At 37.7% G+C, this 17898-nt stretch overlaps 1 protein-coding gene across 7 annotated transcripts in view; it reads right to left on the bottom strand.

Annotated features, from left to right (window-relative positions):
• Nucleotides 1–17898, bottom strand: part of rbfox1 (RNA binding fox-1 homolog 1) — a 260743-nt gene that overhangs the window by 153475 nt on the left and 89370 nt on the right. For all 7 annotated transcript variants that reach the window (XM_035957306.2, XM_035957307.2, XM_055005193.1 and 4 more), the window contains one exon: nucleotides 8715–8749. In XM_035957306.2, coding sequence (XP_035813199.2) covers nucleotides 8715–8741 — 27 coding nt within the window. In that variant the 5' untranslated portion in view covers nucleotides 8742–8749. The remainder of the gene's footprint in view (nucleotides 1–8714; nucleotides 8750–17898) is intronic.

The following is a 17898-nucleotide window of genomic DNA, read 5'->3' as shown; positions in this document are numbered from 1 at the left end:
ACTTTATACAGAACCCTTGGGAAATTCAGTGGTAATGTGATAAATTTGTTGGGCTCCTCATTCGTGAAACAGATTCCAGTCAACTTTTTTTTTTTTTAAGTATGGCGAATCTTTTTGTAAATTTGTTTCAGTCTCTCTGGGGTGACAGTCTACTTTATGGTAGGTTTGTAATCTCAATTAAATATGAACTCTTCAAATGAAGTGTACTGGCGCATAGAGGATAGGACTGACTAAAAAAAGTAGCAAGCCTTCTTTCATTAAAGGTGGCCTAATATTTCTCAATTAACATGTTCCTATTGCCAAAGCCCTGGAGTCAGTAAGCACACAGAAACTATAAGACATCTGAGGCAGAGAACTTCATTAATTATCTTCCTAAAATATAATTATCGTGTAGTGATTTAATGATGGGTAGACTGCAGCATGATAGTGAAGGAAAAAAAGAATTTAGAGCTAGTCAGATTATATACAGCACCTTCTGACATTGAGCCAACAGTGTGAAAATGTGGTCCAGCAAATTTGCCAGACAGAAACATAACAACTGCTGCAGGAAAAAAAATAGTGTAAGCGGTAATTTGTGTGTGAAGTCTGTTTGCGCTCAACAGAAGGAAGCAGCCAACACTTCTCGGCAGAATAGTTATAATTTTGCCACGTGCCATGGTTTAGGAGCACAAACTGCCCTTTTAAGGCATTGCCACAGCACCTCAATTAGGTTTAAGTCCAGACTTTGGCTTGGCCACTCCAAACATTTTGACCTCCTGGATTAGATATCGATGTGCTCTTGGACAAATGTTGGTAGGCCAGCCACTCCCAGGAAGGTTCCATGTTTTCTCCATTTGTGGATGCTGGATTCCCCAAGCCTTAGCAATGACTTTGTAACCATTTCCCATCTAATAAATGTCAATTACTTTGTTTTGCATCAGTTCTTGAATCTCTCTAGAGCATGGCATTGTGTACAGCTTTTGAGACCCCTTACTCTACTTCACAATGCCAGATAGATTCTATTAAGTGATGGTTAGGTGGAAAATGAATTTGGTCATTTGGAAGACTGATAGTTAAAGGGGCAATTACTTTTCACATAGGGCAAGATGCGCTGAACAGCATTTTACTTTAAATGGGATGATTGTTGAATGTTGTGAATGGATAATGAAGCTGTTTGCTACAAAGAGTCCCGCATGCCCGAGTACATTAAAAAATGCTACCATAATAGCATGCAAAAATGTTTTCTTCCTTGCCATTAAGTAATTTCCGTATGTCTTCACACTTACTTATTGTTGACATTGTAATCAATTATTTATATAATTTAACATAAAAACACAATTCTGTGTATAAACTGTGTTTATTGTACATGTTAGAAATTAATTATTATGTTGAATGATTGTTGATTACAACTCATGGGCTGCTATTATCCATAATACAGCATTATCCCTACAGAAATTATACACAAAATTAATTTATTTCACAAGAAGGGTGTACAGTGGAGATCATTAGCAATGTTAGCAATGTATGCTGAGCACTGATTACAAGTTGAACAGTGGAGTATTTCTTGTTGTGAGCAATCAACAACAATACCTTAGACAATATTGAAAATATTGGTGTAGACACTCAAGGCAACAAAAGTGAATACACCTGTAATCATGACCACACAAGTTAATAAAGCTGTGTTTACTGAAACCAATATAAATATATGTGTGATTTCCAATTAGCCTGATTGCCTGTAACACCAGATGTTTCTCAGTTTTGGATCTATGAGCTGTGTCCATCTGTATGTCTGCATCATGGTGGCAAATGGTCAGGATATCTCAGAGGAATTGCAAAATTATTAATGCAGAGGTTTCACAAAGTCAGACAAGGATACAGGAAGCTAAAACTCTGTCAAAATACAGTTGCAAAAGTAATCAGGAAGTATAGAACAAGCCACAGTGCATACCACGAATCAGAGCTACAGTTGACATTGTCCTAAAATAACATCATGGACAGTGTGTTACTTGATGTAGCTCTGCAAAATAGATGAAAGAAGAGCTTCAGACTTAGGGCAGGGAAATCAGAGTTTCTGTAACAGCTCAGACAGTGTGATGGATGCTGCATGGCCTCAGCCTCTATGGATCATAGAGGCTAAATAAATTTCTTCTGCTCAGATGGGGTCCAACATGTTTTAAGACCACCACAGTGAATGCATGGTTCTGACAGTGAAGCACAGAGGTGAATGTGTGATCCTGTGGGGCTGCAAAAGGTGTTATTTATAGATGCCACCATGACTGTTTGTGGATATTCCAAAACACTGGCTGACAATATGACTTCCAGTATGTAGAGACTTGGCAGAAGAGGAATACTCCAGTGTGATAATGATCCAAAGGGTGCTGCCAAAACCACACAAGAGTTGCTACAGAACAACAAAGTGAAAACTATGACCTTGACAGGAATGTCGCCTGACTTGAATCCAATAGAACACCTTTAAGATATCTTAAAGAGAAAAGTAGATCAACACATCCCATCCAGCAATGAGCTGCAGAAGAAAACAGTCTTTGAAGAATTGCAGAAAAGCTCTACAGAAATTTGTGCAAGACTGGTATCCTTCATACCGAGGAGGTCTGACAACATCAAAACTAAAGGTGGACATAAGAAGTACTGAAAGAATATAAAATGTGAATCAAAGGCGTATAGATTTTTGCTACACTGAGTTCCTACTGTTGGGCCTGTAATTCTATTATAGTAAATCAAAGCTATTTCTTTTAATTTTGAAAGTGAGCAAATACCAACTTCAACTGAGAAGCAATGGGATTACCGTGAAGTGATCATGTGATATTTTGAAATGCTTGGAATCCTGTTGGATAATGTACAAGCTTAAACATTTATAAAATTTTTATCCAAAGCACAATTTTCCTCCCATTCACCCATATATAGATATACATTACACTCACATGCTGATGTGAGAGCTGCAAGTTGGTGAAATGGGTTCACTGTCTTGCCAAAGGACACTTTAAACATGTGAAAACACCAATCCTGCAATTACTGGACAAACTGCTTTACCTTTATATCCACAGCTGCCCTGAGTAACTCTGAACAACTAGTATGCAACAGCAAATACACCAGTCAGCCACGACATTATGACCACTGACAGGTGAAGTGAATATCATTGATCATATTGGTACTATGTGGTTTTCTGCTGGAAAACCTTGGATTTTGGCATCTGTGTTGATGAGACTTAGACATCCAAATAAACATTGTCCCAGAACAAGCAATCATTCATGCAAACGGAAATCCCAAACATCACTGCAGGAAAATGCACCCTATCACACCTTAAAAACATCAAACAATCAGAAACATCTTGGAGAACATGACAAACGCCCAAGTTTAGAATAGCGCCACTTTTTAACCGATAACTGAGTAAGGAAAGGATGGTTTTTACCTTGCTGACATGTTTAGTTGTCGGTTAAAAAGTAGCGCATTCTAAAGTAAGAAACGACAAAATTAACATAATCCAACATCACCCAAGTTGTTGATTTGACCTCCAAACTTCCTGGAACCCCATTCTGATCAAGCATCAACAGGATGCAGTGGAACAAGTTTGATTCACAGAGAAACCACTGCACAACCCAGAGCACCCAAAGGATCCTCTGCCAACGTCCTGGTGCCAGAACCCATAGGACACCCTGAGACGTCCTCTTGTCCATGCCCAATGGTTCAGATCCATTTCCGACCACATCAGGGGGACCAACAGAATATATGGCAGGTGGTCCTAATGTTATGCCTGATTGGTGTATATTTTGACTGAATTGATTAGATTATATTTATTATTGACTACATGAAGAAATATTTTTTCTGGCTGCTTATTGACAACATAGTTGTTTTCTGACCATCTAATGCTGATGGCACGACAAATCCTTGTAAAACATTAAGCTTTAATTAATCCATTAACACCTAATGCAAGATAATGCAAGATGTGTGTACCGGTGTGTGCGCTTAAAAGGCACTTTAGGTCATAACAGGACAATGAAAAACAGGATAGAATTCATCAAATATGTTTAAAAATGGACATACGTATGTGTTAATTCTTATGGAATATTGGGTACAACTTTGGCTCTGCTGCTTCTAATATGTTGACACACCCAGAGATAACTAATGCTCCTGTGAGTGAAACAGTAATTTGTTTGCAATCTAGTTTTGATGATCAGTAATAATTGACACCGTCTGCAGCACATTTACAAAAGAGCAATTATACAAAGCAAATACAAACAGCACTGATGCAGATACAGCTTCAGCACACATACATCATCATGGCTGGGCAGCTGAGTGCTTTCCCCTGCAGCAGTGGAAGACACTCTTCCTTTACTGTGAACACAAGCAGTGCGACCTGCAGACTGTATCCCTCCATCACCAGCTCACCATCACAGTCAGTGTGTGCCAACTCTTCTTGGATTTGGAAATGCCTTTGATCCCTTTTTTGTAATTTTCCCTTTGAATTTTCTTCCTTTCTCTGTGTCTTTTGTCTAAAATCCTGCTTAGCCGCCACTTCCCTCTGAGTGTGTGTTTCAGTATGCGTTAAGTGTTTCAGCATGTTTGTGTGAAAAAGCGTGAGAGGCAGAGGCTAATGACTAAATCTACTCTATGCAGCTGGACGCTTGGGTATACTACTGCACAAAGAAAGAGGGGGAGAGGAGAGGAAAGGTGGAGAAAGCAGCATACACAGAAATTTGTACGCCCAACTGAAGAGTAAACTGCTGTTAGTAGTTTCATGAATCTCATAGAGAGCGCATAGCGAAGAACGAAACTTGGTAAATGAAACAATCACACAATTTCGGACTCGCTGATTTTTGTTTGTGAAAATGTTCATTTTCATAAACATTTTGTGCTCCGACCACATGTGATCGTGTGACTGTGTGTACTGACAGTGTGTCTATGGTAGGTGGTTAGATTGAGAGGTCCATTACATTTCAATGCATGCGAATATTGTTAGTATTACAAAATGGTTAGCAGACATCCTAAAGGAGATCTGATAGAGATGAAGATACTTCTGCAGATTGTGTATTAGTTTATGAAACTGCTCATACTTGATGTTTTCTCTGAATTAAGATATCCACAAAGATATCACCATTACTTTGAAGAGTATGTTTACATTATTTTACAAATTTGACAACTGTATAAAGTCCTGTATCTGTAGGGAAACACCATATAAACACGGCTAGAAGTTGAAAGAAACTAAAAATGTCTTTTGACATGAATCCTGTTCAACTGGAATAATTACCTTCGGAGCTTTACTTCTTTTGAACCAGAAACCACCTAAGTTTGTACAACAACAACAACAACAACAGGTAGAACATGGTGCAGTTATATTTCAGAGAGGTTGGAAGGAAAGTTAAGAGGGGTAAAAGGGGGGAAAATTCTCAGTTCAGCAATTTTTGGCTTCACACAAAACAAGTCACATTTGAACATGTAGCTCACTGACAGTGTTTTGTGTAAGCAGCGGCTCAGGCGGTGGCTTTGCTGCCTGGAGAGCTCACCATCACTGAAGGGAAATGTATTCCTAAGTTCATCAAAGTATCGTCCAGGATAATGTCAACGTGGTCATTCAGCCGAAGCTCAGTAGAAGCTAGGCGATGCTGCGAGACAGTGATCCAAACATCCAAATGAATAGACATCCTAAAATTAGTCTCAGGTGAGCTTATATGAGGAAGAATGGTCACAAATTCCTCCTAAAGCATACACTTGAAGCAAAGGTGTGATCCACAGATACAAGAAACACTTGTTTTTCAGGTTGTTATTGCCAAAGGAGGTTATTAAATCCAAGGGTTCATTTATTTTCCTACCATTAAGCGTGTGTTTTGTAAAGCCAAGGAGCTTATAATTGCTTGTGTTATTACCACAATATATTTGCTTTTACTTGTCACTTGGAAGAAGCTCAAATCATTTCATGATAAATTAATGCAGAAATCCAGCTAATTTCCAAGAGTTCATATACTTTTTATGGCAACTGCAGATTTTTGTCCTCCGGGTGAAATAAAAGGTTTATCCTTTCACAGAGCCTGTGTGCCCAGTAGGCCCTCTGCATATATTAATTTCAGTGTTTTTGTACTCCTATTTGTCTCACCAAGCAAATATACTTTTCATCACAAGCATGCTTGCCTTGCTCGGCTGCAAAGGTTTAGACTTCAGAGCATGTATTTCACTGAGACGTATATTTGACAGTATACTGTTCATCTAATTAATATTTTTAATTAACAAATGGGAAGCCCTTGGCAGTAGCCAACCTCTTGGCGAGAGGTAAAGTCTGCATCAAAATATCCTGTAAGTGCAATGACATACATCACAGGCTTTATGTTAGGCTCATTTTCAACCTATTGCATCTTAGACTGTGCAAAAAACGTCAAAAATCGTAATGTCAAACTGGATTTTAGTCTGAAATGTCAATGTTTTGGGTTGCAAATCAGTGCTATTTAAACATTCCTGCCCACGTTTTTAAAAACTACATACTACATTTTGAATTTGTTTCATAGATCACATAGGTCATGGAAATTTTTAGTCCAATACTAATACTACAACAAAAAACATTTTCACATCACAAACAGAAAAAATATGTAACTCTGAGTCCAGATACGGCTTCAGAGTGCAGTCTATTTGCTTCTAAATTCCCATTTATTCTGATGGAAATGTCTATTTATTACTTTATGGCAGTAGACAATTAAATAGAAATTAAATCAGGTGTGTAGAGAGGATTTCAAAAGATGCCATAGCATAAATAATAACACTATGGATCAAGTTTATTTTTAGACAAGTGTATTCATAATTTAATGAGAGTTATGACAGGCATCAAAACCAACTTGGAGCGATACTTTCTACTGCGCTAACCAACATTTGTGAATAGAAAAAAAATAGTTTAAAAAAATTAACACTTTTGCTTAACCTAGCAATAAAATCACTAGTGCTAGAATTAGTCTTAAAGTTCCATTAGGCACAAAGACAGCAAAGGGGCAAGATCATTTATTAAGTGTGCATTTGAGCTTGCTCTACTCAATCTACAAGATTTATAATGAGACTCCCAGTTCACTACTATTCTCAAGCCTCTTGTCAAGTCAGTAATGAGACCAAAACATGCTCATCATCAAAATATTCAGTAATAGACAGCGAGTCTGTGGCATGCATAAAAGCAAATTCACACATAAGCTACAAAGAGGACTACTAAGTTTGAAATCTGAACATTCTGAGACAAAAAAATTCTGCCCAGTATACACAGAAGCACAGAAGACGAATGCATAGATACTGTGCTGCCACTGAGGCATTGTTTCCATTTTTTTCCAGATTGTGTCCTTAAAATAATTCATTTTTACTCATTTCACTTAAAGACTGTGTTAATAACTGCTAAAGGTTAAACTAGTTTATTAAAGAGGTTTATTTTTTGACACTGGTTCATCTGATGACCTCACATCCTGTTAGGTCACTTCCAGGTTCTCTTCCTGGTTCTTCAGAAAGCAAGGCATGCTCTGAATGTAATCCGCTGCCATTTGCTATAATTCATCATAGAGGCAATGCCATAAATTCATAAATGTGATGTTCAGGATGTTAAAAACATAAATAGTCATACTTTGCCAAAAACGACATTGGGTAAGAGGTTTAAAAATGGAGTTTGTTGACATTTACTTACAAGCTATAAAAACACGCTAGTGGCCAGTGACTGTTATCCAAAGTGCTTAAAGTGATGTAATTTCATATCTGAAGTCACCTACAATGCAATATTATGTTAAAACACAGAATACTGACAATTTGTATTGTTTTGTTTGCAGTTTTAACCGACATGTTAATAAGGAAGTGTGATAATAAATGGTCAATCCTGTCTTCATTGGCTTCGGTTTAACTTGGTGTTTAGTCAGAGTTTCAACACACTGCATGAGGACACTACAGATATGTCTTGAGGAACTATGCTCATTTTACTGTTCATATTATGGTTTTTATGAATGTAATGAAGCTCAAAATTATGAATTTACAATTTAATACCATTTAATTAATTGTGTTAGGGGTTTAGCCAGTAGCTCTTAAACCTTTGAACTCAAAACTGTTTTTTGGGCATTTTTTGCTCCTGGAACATTTGTATTCACTGTGGATTCATTTTTCACTGCAATATGAAGTCCCATACCTCTTTAGAAACAACACAAACATAGTTAGAAGAAGCTGAGAACTCAGAAGTGACTTTTTGCAGCATGGCAAAGTCACAATGCCATAAATCATAAAAAGAGAAAAAAGCAAGTTGCCCACAGGTTGGGGAAAAACGTTTGCTCTACGTACTATAGACATTTTGCTATTTGCATTTTTATAACCTCTACAGTTCCTGTATTTTTGAACTCATTTGAATTTTACATAACAGTGACTCCCCTGCTGTCCATCATGTACTCACCTCTGTTGGATACTGTAATAAAGAAGTGTATAAGTATGAAAATATGACAAGTATCTTGCCAGTTATAGCAGCATGAAGACTAATAAAATAGTCTTAATACAAAGTATTTGACCATAAATGTTCTCACATAGCTGTACACACTACCACAATGAACATTGCATGGTCACACATTCCAACAGAATATGCAAATACATCTCAATCAGGTATATGAAGGTATTTCTGCATGAGAGATTTTCTGTGTCTATGACTGTTGGGTATGTGTGCAGATGTGTGGAAGACTACGTGGACAGAAACAGAGTGTTTTCTACAAATATAACGAGGCAGGACTTACCCTCAGCTGGTCTTTCTCACAGCTCATTAGATGACCTGAAATATACAAGAGAAGAAACAATTAGCTGCTGACTGTGACCACAACCCTTCAGTCTTTCTCTTCTGTTCCAAACAGACAATACAACAAAAACCAAGACTAAACTCATTTGCACTTTATTGTTGCAATGGAACAATTAACAGCATCTTAATTGTTGTTAATCACTTCATAGATGAAAATAGTTGGTTTTACAAGTCTATGTGAGATCAGACTTGATGTAACTTATCATTTGTATTCCTTTGTCAGAAGATATCTGATAAAGGAGGTTTAACAGGTGGGAGGTTTATTCAAATGTGGCAGCACCAAGTGAGTTCTTGGTGGAAAATGTATCTGAAACTTGAAGCACTGGCACGCAAGTAGCACAATAATGCTTAAAATGCAAATGAACTTAAAGTTTTAAGTCCATATTCTCCGGTCAGTAAATGTGTTTAAATCTCCATCATAAATTACAAAAATTGATCTGCATTTTTCAATAAATGAAGAGTTGCTTAATATTTTAGAAAATTTTTCCCCTTCGGTTCATCACATCCCTGCTGCTAGAACAAAGCACCATTATGCACTGTCCACTGTGTTTACTTTCATGAAAACATGCACATGATAACAGGCTGCTAGAGAATCATTAGAGACACCTCTACACACATTAGACTGGTTCGCTACAACTTGATATTCCACCTGTTTATGCAGGAGACATCAAATTACCCAAGGTCATTTTTCCTATATAATAATAAGCTGTGCTATATTTTTTAAATGCTTTCAGAAGCAAACACTGCTGTATCATCATGGCAGTAATTAACCGTAGGAACCCACACTATGCACCTCTGGCTGAAGATTTTAGGTGCTGGTGCACCTAGGAGGCTCTGAGGTGAGATTCTATTAGCAGCTAAAAAAAACTGTGCTTTCAACAACTGGAAAAGGAGAAAGCCATTGGCCCTCTATCATATTACCAGCTTCATCCTGGAGAAGCCACAGCATTCTCATTTCACTGACACCAGCCTAGCAAGGTTTGGATTTGTTTTCTTAAGCCTTGCCCAAACCAGACTTACAGCCATGTGGGGCTACATTAAATGTAAAGTTGTTCATACCAGCTCTCTCGTTCTCCAGTCTTTGCCCTGCACTCTTCGCTTCAGAATGACGGAGATATACATAAACCCTGCATATCCACTGACCTCCTTCATTTCTGAAGCTCTTTTTTATTACTGCTTTTTCTCTTGCTCTCTGTTGCCTTCCTCTCATCTCTCCCATTTTGCCTATTATGGGCTTGCTGTGATTTCCATCGTGTCAGCATTGATTTAGGAGAGAAAAGATAACCACGTGAGGATTATGAAAAGAAAGATAATGGGAGGGAAAAGGACAGTGAAGAAAATTGTTCTGATTGAATGCCGATATTTTTCCACTCAGACAGACATGTTTTTGCATCACATTAAGGCAGTGCTTAACCTGAGACATGCTACAGAGGTAGGGACAATGAAAGCTCTGGTAGTTTTAATATTTGTATTGTATTTCTACTACTTCACCAAAACATCAGACTGAATTTACTGTATGAAAAGTGGAGCACAAGCTCATAAATCCAATACAAAGAAAGACATTTCAAAGATTTAGCCAAGCCATGATTGAGTAGTACAAAAGTTGAAGGAAAGCTACAGATTATTCAAAAAGATAAATAAATTGATAAATTAAAACGGTAGATTATTATACATATAATTGCTTTCTTGTTTTAAAGAAAATCTCAGGTTTTGCCAACACTCTTTTCTTTAGAAATATAACAAGGAAGCAAGAGTGAATTTGTCTTCCACACCACTCCAAACCCTGTTGGGAATAAAAGCTGGGAGGCAGGAATGAAAACAGAACAGGGGGTGGAAAGCAAGAATGAGTGAGAAGATGCTGAATAAGTAAGAATGCTTCCAGCCCCCTGTGGGAGACTGTAGCTCAGCCACCATAGTCAGCTTCTAACAGGCTGTGAGATGGAGAGAGAGACAGGAGGAGGGGCTTAGGGGAGATACGAGGACAAGCAATACCTACCAAAAACCTGCTAGCAGCCCCTAGAGGCTGCAGTGTTCATTACATGGCCCAAAGGTTGCAGAATATGTCAGGTTTGCAATTCTTGCTGGCAAAAAACTAAACCAAGAAAAAGCAAACAAAAAAACCCAAAAAAACAATCAGACTATTTGTCCACTGAGATAACTGCAAGAGACCATTGGACTTGGCCCTCTGTGTACCATCAATGTCACCATCAAACTTCACCTATAACAGCCACTGGCTTTTGAGATACTTTACCATGTAGTTGCATTGATCAAGGGGAAATTATGATTAGACATTAACTAGGTGGTATCAGAGCTTAACAGATTTCTAGAAAACCAAAAGGACAAGATGGCAAAAGAAAATGCAAGTCTTTGTGTTTTCATCCACTACCATTATGGGAATATTAGGAGATGGTTCATCAAGATAACAGCTACTGGAGGTAAGTATTCAGACATGTGATGTTGATACACTGCAAAGGAAGACGGTGCAATAAGATGACAATAAAATACCTTCAACCCAACCTCAAAGTTATTTTCAAATTACAACCTCAAATGCGGTAACTTTTGAGGCAATGTCACACCAGAAAAGTCAAATTAATTATGCTGGGAACCTTTAGCATACACCCATACCCGCTCACATCTGAATGCATACTTAAGAATTTGCATTGGCACTTGTCAAAATGAGGCAAAGTATGACCTAGAAGGGTGCTACTGCTGTTTGGTTTAGAGGTTAGAAAAGCATAGCTTTCCTAGAGATGCATGGTATATTACCTTTCGAAGAAATATAGGATTAGGCAATACCATTTAAATCAATATAATCCTATGTGTTACGTAAACATTTTGCTCTGTAAAGCTGTGCCAGTGTTTGCATCTATTTTTGCTCACACTGTGCGAGAACACACCTCAACTCTCCCTCTGTGTTGCTGTGCAAACCCGGCACTCGCTCACATGTTCTCCTGCAGCATGAGGGAGACACAGCATGGGTCCAATGAATAATAGAAAGAAGGTATATATTAATCCAGTGTAACAGCTGCATGTGCAGCAAAAGTTGACAAAGTTTGTTTGCTTCTAGAAACAACACAGTATGAAACTGCTGCAGTATCGACAGACTTGCCGACAGTGAACGACCCAAAACACTGCAGTCAAATGAGGCAACAACTGAAAAATTCCGTAGCTAGCAGCTAATTTCCTTATGTGTGTCCACTTGCATTTATGTTATGGCTATTCTGGTTCTTGGAAGTTAAACCACAAGAGCTGACCTTTTCCACAATGCTTGTCTGTGCTACAAGGTGTTGTAGAAAGAACATTTTTAAAAATATCTTCAAACCTTTATTGTACATAATAGCTCCATAACTTTATAAACATAAACAAACTGTCAACAAAAACAACTGAAAACACTATCACACTTAAATCTAAATTATTAAAATACTGCATACACAAAAAAGAAACAATCAAAAACAAACAAAAAAAATCAAGTGAAATTCAGCTTTGGCCAACTGAAATAAGCTTCAGCTACTACAAAGAGAAATGGCTTAATCAGGCTACAATTAAGATTTTAAAAACGTATCCCCAAAACAAATCTGTACCAGAAAGCCAACAAATTTAGTTTAAATGTTCCAATTTTGTCAAGAGCAGTGGACAAAGATACAACCAGAAGCTTGCAAGTACCTTGTGGTTGAAAGAAGCTTGTGAACCAAAAGCACCTAGTTGAGGTGAAAATGGCCAAAGGACATTATCCTAAAATGTAAGCATTGTTTTTCATATATTTTTGACCCAGCAGATCTTGTCATATGTCCAGAAGACCTTATATAAATACATAGAAGAACCAAAAAGCATGAATTACAGCAAAAAGCTGTAACTCCATCAGAGAATATTCAGTAATAGAAACTCTAGACTGATATGCATAGTCTTTACAAGCGTATGTTAACTTTGTTTGTGACTGCAGCAACTGCAAGCTTCTTTTCTTCCACTCTTGGCCAGAGGAAGGAAAAGTGGAGCATGCTTTATTGTGACAGGCGAAGCAGCCAAATACCAGTAGAGAATACATCAGCTTGGCAATTATTGGATTATCTCACGCTGATATCATTACCGCCGAGCATTCACTCCAATCATTGATTGCATTTTTCAATTTACTTCACCATTAATGCGAGTGGCCTGACTGAACAATCTTCTGATGAGTCCGTGGCTCAGTCGATAAGTCCCGCCCCTCTGGTGCTTGTCAAAGTGTGCATGTGCCTGTATGTGTGTGCTCGTGCACAAGTATGTGTGTGTGTGTATGTGTGCCACAAAGTGTGTCTAATGCAATACTCAGCAGTGGTTTCTCATACTTATGATACTTTTGGGGTTACCAATCATGAAAATAGAGAGAGGACAATGTGGGCCGACTAATTTAGAAAAATAGACCTAATGGGAATATCATCCATAGCCTCTTTAAGAAGCAAGTCAATGTAAAACAGACTTTAAAAGGCTAACATACTACATGCACTAGGTTTGTTAGACACAACGCCGTTCTAGACAGTCTTTATTAAAACTTTTAATACAACCATTATTTAATTTTTTTCTTTGAAAAGATACGATATACAGTATACCTTGTAACTAATGCCTCACCATATTCACACTCTTAACTGTAACTATCAATAAAGGCAAAAGGCCAAAAATGTGTGCAAAAAAAAAATATTACAATTTCCTGCTGTGGAAATTTGAAGGACCTCCAAAGTTTGAAAGTGACTACTTCAATTACAAGTCTTTTAACAATGAATTATAATGATGTGGATGATGGAGATCTGGTCACTGGGGAAGCCAAATAAGTTCAAAGAACATGTCAAGTTCATGAAGCCAGTTTGAAAAGACTTTACTCTGACATGGTGTATCGTAATGTTGGAAAGTAGCCATCTGAGTCAAACCATAATTAGGCATCTTTCCACTGCAGGAACTTGGAGAAGGCCCCTGTAGAATCTGAAAAAAGATTCGACAGGGACACTTCCTATTGTTAGAGAATGCCCAAAGGTTCTGGCTGCCCTAAAATGGCCCACAAGATCCTGAGGTGGAAAATGGCCTATTGTTTCTCTCTAAAAAGTCAGCTTTTCAGCTCAGAAAAAAAACCTTCTCAACTTTGTTACATTTTCCAGCTGATCCAAGAATTTTCGCTTGTTTTACTTTATATAGCTTAGCACTGTTCACTGAGCAGTGCATTATGGTCAGCCCTTTACATTCATGTATTTATGAATTTGTGTCATTTCACCCTACACAAAGCCAAGTCCTGATATTTAACTCTGCTCAAATTTAACATTTAAACCATTCAATTCACAGGTGGAATTGAACACGGAATGAAACATTCAGTGTCAACTGCTTCCCCATTTGGCTAGCCATGGCTACTTGGCCCAAAGTGTGCCTAGAAAACCACACCATTATACAACCTGCAGCAACTTGGACTGTTGACACAAGGCTCTGATCCTTCACAACTGAAAAATCGTCAGTGTAGAAATAGAAACATTCACATGTGTTTAAACCCTTCAACAGCTTCACAAGAATGGGTCTAGTATAGGGCCTGGCCTCACCGATGCAAACTCTACCCTTTTACTGTTGTATTCAAAGAACATGACTCAACTTTCTGCTTTGTCACTGAATGGAAACAGACATTAGGTCATTTGAAGATGTCTGGAGAAATGCTGTTACTTGTGAAAAAATACAGACTCCATCATTTCAGCAGAGTTCTTTTATCATGGCCTGCTAACAAATCTTGAAACAAAGAAATATTGAGGTATTTTGAACGTGAACACGAGGCTCTTTACTCTCCCTCTCGATGAACAAAGCTGTCAGATGCTTCTGTTTTTATTTCCCTAATGCATTGCGGGGCACTGTTACAGAAATGTGCAATATCCTTATCATTGCTCTGTGCCTCACTCTGCACAGGAGCTCATATTCAAAGGTTTTACTGTATGTCTACAGTATGTGTGATGCACAGAAATATGTGATTACATTCATTTGTGCATGTATGTATACATTTGAGGTTATTGTGATTACTATTTTGAGAGTGTAGCTCTACTTTCTCCTCTATAATTTAGACTTCATATATGCAAACTGATAATGAATGTGGAGATATTAATTTGATACTACACTATGTTTTAATCTAGCAAAGTTACATTATACATCACTTGGTGTATTGACTAGCCTTGCATGAATGACAAATATCATGGCGCCTTCCAGCACTTTTTCCGAACATTAACGGAAAAGTGACCCATGTCTGAGAGGGGCTAACGACTACAATGCCATTACTGTAACGGACTGATGAAGCCAGTAATATCCCAGTTGTGAAAGGGCCTTAACCCTCTGATGCATGAATTATGAACGCCTTAGTTAAAAAAAAAATTATTTGGCGCTTCTATTCTTATAAGGGCATGAAAAAACAAATATCTACTTTTTTTTCCCAAAAATGTGATTTTTCCGGGGAGTTCCACACACATCCACTCCAGTGGACTACATGCGTCTGAGCACTCAACATAAAACTCTGTGAACTTAATGTAAAAAATTATTAAATTGTGTTTTATGGCAAATCCATGAGCAACTATTTCTTTTTACGCATTGAAAACATTTTAACATATTTTCACGTTTTAACATTGCATTGGCCTATTGTTTAGGCCTGAAGAGGAAAACAAAGTATGCTTACAACTGTAAAGCTTATACCTAATGAAAGTCTATGTTTCAAAATATCTCCAGCAAGAAGAACATTATTCTGAGTCTCCATACTTCTTAATAGATGCAGGACTAGTATAACCATGTCATTAATCTAGCATTAATATGTTTTCAGCAACAAGAACAGACATATGTTGTGCAATTCATCTGAGATAAAGGTCGTCCTCACTAGACCAGTGCATTCTTGCCCTAGGATACCCAATGTACCCCATGACCATGTTGATCCCTGAAGAATAAAATCAACTTTCCTAGAGATTCCGAGATATTTGCAAACATTTTTGCCCATTCACTTTCAGTGGTGATACACATAAGTGACATTTTCCTAAGTGCGACTCCCAAAATTTACCCCACAGAGAGGGCTTAGGAGCATGTTTCAGACCATTCTGAGTCATTTAGGACAGATTTTTGGTGACACTTTTTGGGTCCCATACTATGAGTTAGTGTAGGATTATGGTTAGGAATAGGAGTAATAACGACAATCATCGTTTTGAGGATCATCTGTTTTTAAATATGTTGCATATTGTCTCTTAAGTTCTTTTCAGACATGGCACATGGAACATTGCTGGCTTCATCAATCCATTAAAGTGACCACCCACAGTGCTGGAGAGTGACATGGCGATATGTATCATTCACACAAGACAAGTCAATACATCAAGTCATGTACAATAAACTTCACTGGATTGAAACGTAGTTTACAGTAACATTATTATCGCCACATTCACAATCAAAAATCACATTTAAGTCTCAATTACAAAAGTCTTCCAAAGAGTAGAAAGTAGAGCTACATTCTCAAATACATATTAATGCAACAACAGAATAAAACTAAATTAACAGCAGCTGATTAACCTTAACCTTTTGATGTGCAACATGGGTCAATGAGACGGAATTCTAGTGGTATGTGGAAATATGGACGTAACAAACTGACAAGCTGCCTATACAGGTTCATACTTGAAATCTGAGACAAGGAGCAAAGTAGTTCAATAATGGAAAGTATTGACCCCATTTATAAAAAAAAGGCGACAGGAAAGAACCTCACTCCTCACCATCATTGGAAAGACTTTTTCTTGTATCATTTTGAATAGGCTGAATGACCATATCTCTTAGCAAGTGCTGCCGGAAACACAGTGCAACTTCAAGAGCAGAAAGAGCACAACAGGCGTGATATTCTGCCTATGCCCAGTGCAAAAGAAGTGTATCCAACAGAATATGCAACTCTACATAGTCTTCATCGACTTCAGTAAAGCATTCGTTACGATCTCCTGTCAGGAACTGTGGCAAGTACTCAAAAAGTATGAGAAGTTCATCAATCTGGTAAAAGCACTTCACACTGGAAAGCAGACTAATGTCTCAATGTTCAACACCTAATCTAGAGACTTTGAGGTGACAAATGGAGTCAAGCAGAGATCTGTGTTGGTGCCTACACTTTTCTGTTTATGCTTAACAGCTGTGCTTGAAGTAGTTTTTAAAGAGACAACTGAAGAGGTTTACATCTGTATAAGAAAGGAAGCTGATCTGTTCAATGTCTCCCACATCAAAGCAAAATCAAAAACCATTATTAAAGTTGTGAGAGAAATGCTCTTTGCTGATGAGGAGCTCTTGTTTCACACAGTGCAGAAGATGTGCAGACATTGGTTGACAAGTTTGCCAAAGCTGCTGCCAGGTTTAGCCTGAAAATCACCTTAAGAAGACTAAAACTAAAAAATCTGATAGTGAGACTTCATAGAGATGGAAAATGATGTAGAAAGATCGATGTCCAACTAAAAAGTAGTAACAACACAGTTGGCACAGTAAAGTAGGAGGTATAGAATGAGCCATAGCACCACTAATCAGAGTCACAGTAGCTGACCTCTAAAATAACACCCCATACATAAGACCACATACCTCCCTGTTTAAAATAGAAGTGATACAATATAGAGGTGAAACAGTTTTGAATAATTGGACATTTAGATGATACTACAGAGGGGCATACTCACCTCTGTTATATACTGTATCTTGCTTTCTGTTTCTATAATCTTTTCTCCCTCCTCTCACTACATCTGGTTGGGCCAGACAGTTACCCACCACTTTTAAAGGGAAGTTTTCCACCTTACTGTCACCAAGTGATGCTTAATGGTAAATTGTTGTGTTTCTATTTTGACCTTGTATTGACTTTACTAAGTAAAATGCCCTAAGTTGACAGATTTTTTAACTTGTCGATACATAGTTAACATTGAACTGAACTGACTGTACAATCTTAGAAAGTTATCAAAATGCCAATTGTTTTATATTTTGCTGTAATGATCAAAAGTTAAGTAGTAAAAATGTTATGTCAAAGTAATCTACAAAGAATTATTGGCTTAATGTGTGCAGTTCGACTTGTCAATGCAGCAACTTGCCCAATGACATCTGGGCAAAGTAGTAAAACAGATGGAGCGACAATTAATAAAAGCAATACTAAA

Source organism: Amphiprion ocellaris, chromosome 19 (genome assembly GCF_022539595.1).
Source record: "Amphiprion ocellaris isolate individual 3 ecotype Okinawa chromosome 19, ASM2253959v1, whole genome shotgun sequence".
NCBI lineage: Eukaryota > Metazoa > Chordata > Actinopteri > Pomacentridae > Amphiprion > Amphiprion ocellaris.
The sequence above is the reverse complement of the archived record's forward strand: the minus strand, read 5'-3'. Positions and strand labels throughout refer to the sequence as shown.